At 46.2% G+C, this 10,234-nt stretch overlaps 1 protein-coding gene across 1 annotated transcript; it reads left to right on the plus strand.

The window, feature by feature from the left end:
* Positions 1-469: 469 nt before the first annotated feature.
* On the plus strand, positions 470-3,104 carry PROP1 (PROP paired-like homeobox 1). The gene is made up of 3 exons (XM_059061034.2): positions 470-590; positions 1,788-2,020; positions 2,766-3,104. Exons 1-3 carry the CDS (start codon positions 470-472, stop codon positions 3,102-3,104), a joined length of 693 nt encoding a protein of 230 aa, XP_058917017.1.
* Positions 3,105-10,234: the final 7,130 nt, after the last annotated feature.

The following is a 10,234-nucleotide window of genomic DNA, read 5'->3' on the forward strand; positions in this document are numbered from 1 at the left end:
CCTGACGATTGGGGCTCTGGTGACCAGGCAATGATTGGATGGGCCCGCAGGGGTGAGGAACAGGTCACTCCTCCAAGGCTCAGGGAGAAATAGTTAGTGTGGGATTGCAAGCTGGGAAAGTAGGCAGCTGAGAGCAAAAGGAGAGAACGGCATCCCAGAGAGAGAAGGGGCAGGGGGAGAAAAGTGGAGACTAAAACAGAGAAACAGGGTAAGGGCAAGGCAGAATGAGATGATACTAAAGCAAAGGAAAGGGGAATTAGAAATAGAAATAAAAGTTAGAAAAAAGGAGAGAGGGAAAAAGATCTATCTATCTATATCTACACAGGGAGAGAGATTCAGAGAGAGGTAAAAACAAGGGGAAAGCAATGAAATACAAGGCATAGAGGGGAACAGAAACAGAGAAAGACTGATCCAGAATCAGAGACTCAGGGACACAAGACTGGGCTGTCTTTGGTCTTTGTTGTGAGCCATGGATGCAGAAGGGAAGAGTGAGCAGGGTAAACAAAAGAAGGGGAGAGTTTGCAGCAGTCTCTGGCCTGAGGGCTACGCAGCCGCTGGGACTTTGGCTGGGACTTTGACCTCCACGGTGGGTGAGTGAACCTCTGGGGTGGTCCTGAGGAGGCAGCAGGTGTGCATGCTCCATGCCCAGGCTCCGTGGGGCGATGGTTCGCCACGAGGAAAGTGAAGAGGAGAAATAAAAGACCAGAATCCTAGAATGTTAAAAACAAGGGAATCTTAGAAAACATGGGGCGGTACAACTCCTCTGCTTTAGAGAGTGGCGCACTGAGGCCCTGACTGATGAGGAGGGGGCAGAGGCGGAGCTGAAATCTGTCTCCTCACTCCTGACCTCCGAGTTTGCCCACTGCACTGCTTACTCCAAGGAAGAGAGTTGGAGGGGTCAGGGCTTTGGATCCGAGGAGAGCGGGGGCTAAGGTGGGCAGTGAGCACTGGGTAGGGACTACCCCCCGGGTCCCCATGGGGAAGGTATCCTCACTCCAGATATCTTTTCTCAGTGTGTGCCTCCCAGGTGTTTCCTTTTGCTCCTGTTCTCTATTCCCCGGCTGGCTCTCAGACTAATTAGTGTGGGGGCTTAGTGAGCCTGCAGGGAGAAGAGGCAAGCCTTTCCCACGAGCTCAGGTTCCTGCAGCCTGGTGGCCAGGCCAGGACTGGGATAGGGGAGAAGATGAAATGTATGTGTGAGGAGGGTGTGTCTGAGCAGAAGAGTGAGGAATGTTTCATCTTCCCAGGTGGAGGGAATAGGACAATGGGAACAATATAAAGGTTTAAGTTGCATGTGAACCATGAGAGCAGGGAGCAAGTCATAGGGGTCTTAGACAGAGACCTGGGCAGTTTGTTAGGGTGTCAGAGCGAATGGGAGATCCACAGGGTGAGACCCAGGAAAGCAGTACGTGTGCTCAGAGAGGTGAAAGGCTATGGAGGGGCACACCTTACATGGGGGTCCATCTGGGAGAGTGTCATAGAGAGTGGGCGCAAGGTGCGGAGGTGAGGCAGAAAGAGCGAGTGCCCAGGACAAGTGAGTCTGAGGGTCGGACTTCATGTGGAGAGGGCAGCGTGGGTTAGGGGACTCAGAAGTGAAGCAGGGCCAAGGCTGAGCTGGCTTCAGCTAATTCTGAAAGCTGAAGAATTTCTGGGCAGGGCAGAGTGTATGAGCAACACACTGGGTCCTAGTAGAGTCTAGGGGTTCCAGCATATGTGGTCCGGGATGGATGGGTGGGTCCATGCGGCAGCAAACTCTCCCTCCCCTCTCCCTCCCCCCTCTTTCTCAGACATGAGCACTCAGCCCTACAGGAACCTCTCTGGTGTAGGAGTGGGGAGACCAAGTCTTGGCTCGCAAGGAGAACAGAGGGGTCGCCCACACTCCCGGCGCCGCCACCGCACCACCTTCAGTCCAGCGCAGTTGGAACAGCTGGAGTCAGCTTTTGGGAGGAACCAGTACCCTGACATTTGGGCCCGAGAAGGCCTCGCCCGGGACACAGGCCTCAGCGAGGCCAGAATCCAGGTGATGGCCCAGGACCCTCCCCCGACCATCCCCTGAAGAAATGAAGATTCGGTGATTGGGAACTACTGGGGCACAAATTCTCAGGGCACTATAACCCTAACCCAAATGTTCATCAGAACAGAGTCTTACCCAACAGTCAGCATAACCTCATCTACGTCAGGAATGTCACTTGAGTTTAACCTTGGAGCTAACCTAATCTAACTTGAATTTCAATATCAAACCCCAACCTTAACGGTGAAGTGAACTCAAACAGAAATTCAATTCTAACTATTCACACACGTATGTAACCTTGTCCCTAACCATGGCCTTGAAACTCAATCAACCTGATGCTTGCTCAATTCTAACCATAGAGTTAATTAATCTTAAGAATAAACTGTACCCTAAATCCAACCTGGTCTGTAACAATTAAACTCATCCATAATCTTAGTCTCTAATAACCCTAGAGGAAATTTCCCATTCTCTGTGGAGGTGAAATGCCACTGTGTCATGTTTATCTCCTTCTTTTTAGAAGTTGACATTTCTTACTCACCCAAAGTTGTAGCAGGGCAAACTTAGACATGGATTGGGAGAATGGTGTGGGTCTTGCTTTGTCACTAGGCCTGGCTCAGCTATGCCTTCTGCAAGAGCTTTACTTCCTCTGGGGTTGTGGAGGAGTCTTATGCCCTGTACCAGTCTGTAGCCGCATATGACAATGCCACCTATTTGAGAGAGGGGCTCTGATGTGGCTATTCTCCCTCCTCCTCAGGTCTGGTTCCAGAACCGCAGAGCTAAGCAGAGGAAGCAAGAGAGGTCACTGCTCCAGCCACTGGCCCATCTGTCTCCTGCCACCTTCTCCGGTTTCTTGCCTGAGCACCCTGCTTGCCCCTACTCCTACCCAACACCACCTCCCCCAATGACCTGCTTCCCTCACCCCTACAACCATGCCCTTCCCTCTCAGCCCTCCAGTGGTGGTTCCTTTGCTCGACCCCACCAGTCTGAAGACTGGTACCCCACCCTCCACCCAACCCCTGCTGGTCATCTGCCCTGCCCTCCACCCCCACCTATGCTTCCCCTCAGCCTTGAGCCACCAAAGTCCTGGAACTAAAGTTAAACAAGTACTGATAGGGTAATTTCCCAGCCTGTGACCCTCACAAAACAGAGAAAACTGGGTGGTTTCCTTTCCTTCTAAGGGCGAAGTAGAAATATGGTGAGGGACAGCTCAGAGACTGGGAACGTTAAAATGGGAGATCATGATGAAGGCTTGCTCAGCTGATTAATTGAGTGAATTTAAGGAGGTGAAACTACTGGAAGATATAGGTAAAAAGCCCCAGTGGAGGTGACTGGTGGAAAAGTGGCATTGAGGGAAGCAGTGGTTGCTGCTGGTGGATGGAAATGGTTGAAGGGGATGGAACTTTTGGGACTTCACTCATCAAGATCACAGTTGAGGACCTTCATCCCTATTCTTTCTAGCTGATTTCAATAAGGCTTTTGATTTAAAGTCTACCTATACATCCCTTCCCCATCACCACCATCCGAATCCATCATTAAGTTTTGTTCATTCTATCCTGGAAATAGCTCTTGAATTTATTCCTCTCCTTTCTGTTCCAGCAGACACTGCTTTTTCTGGCCCCACGTTTTCTAATTAATCCTCCTCCTTGGTTCCCTTAGCTCCAGTCTTTCCCACTTCCAACAGGCTTTGTAAATCTGATCATCAAATATTAGCTCTCCAGTGTTTTATAAACAATAAATAAATAATACCTGATTTGCTAAGCCTGTAAGAGTCTTCAACGTTACCTTCAACGTAACTTTTAAGTCACCTGCATGTGGTTTTGTTATTGAATAAGGGCTCCTGTAACTGCAGCACAGAAAGCCAAACTCTGACAGCTGATGTTTGCAGTAAAGTAAGGGTTTATTGCAGGGCACCAAGCAAGGGAGTGGGAGACAAGCCTCAGATCTGCTCCAACTTGGCCTTTGAGTTAGGAGTGTTTTTAAAGAAGAAGAAAAAAGAAGTTGGGATTAATCATCGTCTTGTGACATCTCTTAATCATAGTTGTGGAAGTCAGGATGTTTCCAGTTTACGGTTCTCTAGCCACCTGGGGGATCTGTGAGCTCATCCTGCTCTGGAGAAACAACCTGAGTTTGTGTGTTAATGATGATATCTACAACAGCAATTTTAGTACATTAATGATGTTATAGACAATAACAATTTTAGTCATCTGATTCTGTTTGATTAGTGTTCAGTTAGCACAGGATTGAGGTCAGAAGAGGCAAACAAGGGAATAAAGTTTTGAGTAGAGAGATTAATCATAAACTCACAAAGGGAACCCAATTTTAGAGGGGCTCAGTTTCAGTTTGTGATAGAGAAGAAACAATTTGATTAAGGGCAAACTTTTCCAAGAGCAAACCATGAGTCTTGAGGCTCATAAGAGGTCATTCCCAGGAAAGAACCTGCTGTGAAGTGCCTTAGTCTGAACTCTCCTAACAGAAACATGCTGTGGCCTAGTTGGTTTGCCATTTATATACCACATTGCTTATAATGTATTTATTTTACTCATAATTTACTTATTTATATGTAGGTCTACTTCACTTATGGGCAGATCCATAGAAGAATTCTGAGTAAATAAGCCCCTAGGGATTTTATTTGCAGTTTTTTCTATGTATTATATTTTAAAAGTCTGGAATTGAAACCTCTGTGATGCACAATTCCATTTCCATGTAATTATGCCCTTGCGCCAGACGGCCTTCCTGAAAGATAATAGTGGTTTGCATGCCTCCCAAAATGTCAGTGTCAGTTTTAGCACATCCTTATCAATATTGATCATTTTGGACAATTTTTAAACTGAGAGTGATGTCTCCTACTTGGTTATTTTTTCAGTTTTCATTTAAACGATTGCTAATGAAAGTTAAAAATAGCTTCATGTTTATTGACAATTTACATTTTTTTCTCCTCTGCATTGCTTTTCTGAGTGATGTGTGTATTTGTGTATTGATCTAGTCATTTCTTATTAGTGCTTGAGGAACCCCAAGTGAGAAATCTCCCCTTAATTTTACTGGCTTCACCCATGTTTTCCTCATTATCTGGATCAAAATATTATGTCTTGAATCATCTTAAATTTATTTTAGTTTGTGCAGTAAAATAGTCATCCAATTTCCCCTCACTCAGCTAGCTGGTTTTTCCAATATAATTTATTTAACAGTCTAACATTGATTTGTAAAAACATTTTTTCACACACTAAGATCTCATATGGGACAGTTGTAGACTCTTAATTCTTTCCCACCAATTAGCTTCTCATTCTGATATCAGTACCATAGTGTCTTAATTACCAAAAATGTAAGGATCTTTAAAATGTTAAATTTTCTTATCCAAATACAAGGTGTGTCTTGTTATTTTTTTCCAGATTTCTCTTATGTCCCTCAGGAAACTTCTTGGTATTTTTTTTATAAAACAAATCTTAATAAGAGTTTTATAAATTATAGAAGTTATATAGGGTCTTTTTAACAGTCAACCCAAAAGATTTATATACATATAAGACATATATATTATATAGATGAATATATATTATACATGAATATATATTTATACATATTAACCTGGATTAATCACAAAACCCCATGTTAAGCAAATTCACCTCAACATGAGATAAACAACATTAGTAGTGTGTATCTGTCCACAACTTATTATGCTCATAGAAAAATATACAGACATACATATGTAACAGGGAAGAACAAAATCTGACTCCATGTTGGATCTGTTTCTTTCACTTTAACCTTTGCTCTCCATTACTTTTTGTTACTATAATCACTAAAAGGCTGTTGTCTACAGCTATAGGCATACATAATGGCCTCCCTCGGGGAACCCTGCCCCTCTGCCTGAATATTAAACTAAAGTGCTTTTGTTCAGCCCACAGGGAAACACCCTGACCCTGCCCAACTGTGAATGGCTGCAGAAAAGAAGAAATTAACACAGCCCCTCCCTGAGGATGGCCAAAAAACAGGAGATATTTTGCAAGACTTATGGCCTTTTACTTTACTTCCTCACCTCCTCCTCCTCTCTGTTCTATAAAAAAAAGCTAGCATCCAGACCCTGATAAAATGTTACTCTAGGACATTAGTCTGCCATCTTCTCAGATACCTGCTTTCCAAATAAAGTTGCCATTCCTCGCCTCAACACCTTGTCTCCTGATTTATTTGCCTGTTATGTGGCAAGCAGAGCAAGCTTGGACTCAGTAACACACACACTAATATTTTTTCCTTTTTAAAAATAAAAATGAGATCCTACTGTAAGTGGATATAGATATAAAAACATCTTTCAACTGAATCACATAGATTTTTATTGTTTTCATTCCATTAACTGGCAATTTTATGAGCCATTTAACCATTCCCCTATCATTTGAGAGTCAGAGTTAGTTTGATATTTTGTTTTGTTTTACCACCACACATGCCACTGTAGTTGTTTCATTAAAGGATAATTCTCAAAAAAAAGGTAAAATCTTGACTCTCATAGATATGTAAATTTTATTTAACTCATTTAACTCATAAGCCAACGATAAAGATGTCAAAGCCAGTTCAAAGGACAAAGACCAAGCGTATTTATAGATGAGGAATAGTGAAATGAATGTGTAAATGGAGGCAAAATTGCCTTCTTTCCTAGTTGAGGAGGGAATTCAATTGACGCATCAGAGGATGGGATTTATTTACATGTCTATAGACAAGAATTATTTTGCATTGCTCTCAGTTATCTACAATTTACAGAGTTATAAATTAGCTCAAAGGCAAAGAAAGCCTCAGAGCGCACAAAGAATCAAAATCAAATAAACTGGAAAGGTGGGCCCTAAACAGTGCATGGCTTTCCATTGAATCACATTTTCTCCCTACAGTTTCCTCTGGTCCAGGTGCTTTTTACTTCTGTAGGCTAGATGTCAAGGTTGGACTGCTGTGTTAAGGGTTATGTACATTTAAAATTGTAAGAGATACAGCCTGATTAGTTTACCAAAAAGTGTAGCTTAGGAAAACGTCCTGTTTAGTTTAAAAAATTTTTTTCTTTAAGCCTAGAAAATACTTCCCCCTAATATTTCTTTAAAGGTTTGATTTTTTAAAAATCTAAAATAAATACAGAACCTACTTTTGTATATGCTGAGAATCAAGGGACTGAGTCTCTTCTAGATCAACAGTAAAATATACCAGCGCTATTCATTAAATAAACTACCTTATTCATTGGATCAAATTGCTACGTTTATCATATATCATAAATTAAATTCGTGTGAGGTTTAAAAATCTATTCTTGGTTCTCTATTCGAGGGTTGGTTCTCCCACTAGCTTTTCAGGATCACGCAGGCAGCAACACACACCAGGGTTCCCCCTCGGCCTCATCACACCTGCTGGTGAGCTGGCACATGCGAGGTCAAGTTCTCTGTGCCCTTCACTCTGGCCTTCCTAGCCCCTCTCAGCCTCCTGTCCCGTGGCCCGGCCGGCGGACCCACTACGGAGGAGGAAGGGTTGCGAGCGAAGGAAGGAAGGCAGAGGGTGTTTCCGCACTACTGGCCCCCTCTCGCTGTCAGCCTGCACGGGTCCTGGTGCCTATAGTGCCAGGGACTGAACTGAGGGGCTGAGGCCGGTGAGGTTAACAAGGCATCTCAGCGTCCCTGAGGGTATTAGAAAGCCGGAGAGGCAGGGCAAGGCGTACCTCGACTCTTCGGGTTCCCCTGTCCTTCCTTCTTGGGATTAGAGATACCCTTACAGTTCAAACTGGCAGAAGATTGGAATCTTTGCCCCAGTTGGAGTTGAAAAGGAAAAAGAACTGCCTTTGAAGCAGCGACATCCCTTCACTCATCCCTGCCAACCAAAGGGGAAGTGCAGCCACGTGAGGGTAAAGAAGTCACGAATTCTTCTTTGCGTTGGGAAACCTAAACCCCTGGTTTTTCAGGAAGATCCATTCGCAGCAGGATCCAAATCCGAGTTCAGAAAACGAAATGACTTGGAGTCCGAAATGGGTGTGCAGGGCGTAAGGGGCAGGAGCTCTGGGGTGGCGTAGCGGGGCGCACTGCTCCAGGCGACTTTGGAAACAATTAGGGCGCTCCTGCGAGCTACTGAAGACTGCGAGGCTGAACCGCGGAGTTTCCGGGAGCTCCTAGAAGGCTGGGAGATGCGGTCCCGGAGACCCTACTGGTCCGAGCTGGGAACGGGCGGGGCATGCTCGACGCAATGAAAACAACCAGGCGTAAGAAAGCGGAGGAGTTAAAACATTCAGCTCCTGTGAGAAACCCCCTCCCAGTCACCTGGGGACTCGAGGCCTGGGCCTCTTCTAGCTCTACCAGCCTCACCTTCCCGGGAGCTCGAGCAACGCGTTTCTAAGTGCTTCAGACACTTCTTGGTCCCGGGGTCTGGCTCCTCTCCAGCCCTCGGGCTGTCTGCCCAATGCAAACGACACCTGGTCCCTTCACGGTCGCAGGACAAGTTCTCTAGGTTCTGAGCTCGCGGCCTTAAGGGTCTTGAGAAGAGTCCCTCTCCGCGCATCCAGACCGGGGGCTCCTGGCTCCCGAGATTGGCAGGAGAACACGTGAAGACGCCGGCCCACTCCCTCCTATACCAGAGAACTCTTCAGTTCGCTCGTTCCCAGACTGCACATCTAGGCGCTGTCTGAACCGTCCACCTGCGCAAACAGCGCCCCCTTCGGGTCTATGACTCAGCTGCCTTTTGGAGGATGAAAGCTGGGAATGTCTTGCAGACCCAGGAATCGAGATCAGTGCCATTAGGGCAGGGAATCGCAGTACAGGGGACCTAGGTATTAGACCTAAGTGGGGGAAGGAGCTGGAGCTCCAAGTGGCAAGCGCCCTGGACCCTGAAAGCTTCTCACCTGGTGGAGACAGGAGCAGCTGGATGAGGACCAGAGAGGGCCTTCAAAGTGCTGGGTCCAGAGTAGGGGACCCATTGTCAGGCTCTAAGACTGTACTGGGTGGGTTTTCCCCCACAGCGGCTCCTCCCAACCAATTCTCCCGCTATTTTCCAGGTTTTTCCAAATTCTCCTGGAATTAAAATGCTCACTTTTTTTCATGCTAGAAACAAAACTGAACCCAAAGTCCCAGTAACAAGAGCAGCTCGGAGACTCAGTCTCTTTTGAATTTGGTCAATTAGCTTCAGCGTTTTCCAGGTTCCTGCTGCAGGAGGTCCTTCCTCCACTCCCTACCACATGCCCCTCAGGTTCAACTCCCTCAAATACTAGGCATCTGAAAGCCTAGGGGGCCCCTTACAGCTCTCCTAGCACCCAGCTAAGAAGCCCAAGATGGAATAGGGTAGGCATCAGCCCCACAGGGTGACTCATTGAAGGTGTGTGTGTGTATGTGTCTGTGTTAGCATGTGGGCGTGGGTCTTTGGGGGCTGCAGTGTCTGGATAGGCCTAGGAAGCCACATGGCCTAAGGCTTTGGAATTCAGGGTGCTCAAAATGTGCCCTTATCAATTTGTTTGCTGGACTTCTGGGTCCATCTGAGCCCTGGCATCTCTGTACCAGCAAATAGAACCTGAGGAGCTGGTATAGGGTATCTCAACTAGCAGTTAGAATACCTCTGGGAAATTCTGGCATTTTCTAGAGTGAGATGGGCTCATATGCACTCAGGGTAAGGAAGCCAAGGGCACCTCAGAAACTCAGGCTTGGAGCCTAAGCCTGGTCAGGTGAGGGAGGTGAGGGGAAACATGGGTAGAGACAGCTTCCTGTCCATCATATAAGCTCTGCCATCACAGGGACATGCACCCCAAGGTCAAAGAAGTCAGGTCCTCTTGCGCATCTCCAGAGGATAGAATTGACTCCTGACCAAGCTACCTGCCCTAGCAGCAGTGTGGTAGGGCAAACTTCTTAGTCCCCAAGACTTCCACTACCACCTCCCCCTTTGCTGTTATAAACATTTCCACTTTTTTTGTTAGACTTCTCAGTTATTAAAGCTAGAATTCTAATATCCTTATAGAATTCCATGCAAATACTTTTTGGGTACCTTCCTAGTGCCAAGTGGGAGTCAAAAGCTGGAGATTCATCTCGAATCCAAGAAATCCCTGTCAGACATGGAGACATACCAAGATAGGAGAGGACATGTGAACCCAGCCTCTGACAGTGGAAGAAAAGAAGTGTCTGAAAGGAGATCCCCAACACCCCACTTCAGAGGACTTGTCCTCACTCTGCTGAGCTCCTCTCTGAGCTCACTTACAGGCGCTGTCCTCCCTGTGTGGGGAGCAGAGGGTCGTGGAAA

Source organism: Kogia breviceps, chromosome 4 (assembly GCF_026419965.1).
Source record: "Kogia breviceps isolate mKogBre1 chromosome 4, mKogBre1 haplotype 1, whole genome shotgun sequence".
Lineage (NCBI taxonomy): Eukaryota > Metazoa > Chordata > Mammalia > Artiodactyla > Physeteridae > Kogia > Kogia breviceps.

What these genes read in the sequence shown, in the direction of transcription:
- PROP1 (XM_059061034.2), top strand. Translation starts at nt 470, where the DNA reads ATGGATGCAGAAGGGAAGAGTGAGCAGGGTAAACAAAAGAAGGGGAGA. An exon ending in GACTTTGACCTCCACGGTGG is followed by an intron (nt 591 to 1,787) that starts GTGAGTGAACCT and finishes CCTCTTTCTCAG; the next exon opens with ACATGAGCACTCAGCCCTAC. An exon ending in TCAGCGAGGCCAGAATCCAG is followed by an intron (nt 2,021 to 2,765) that starts GTGATGGCCCAG and finishes CCTCCTCCTCAG; the next exon opens with GTCTGGTTCCAGAACCGCAG.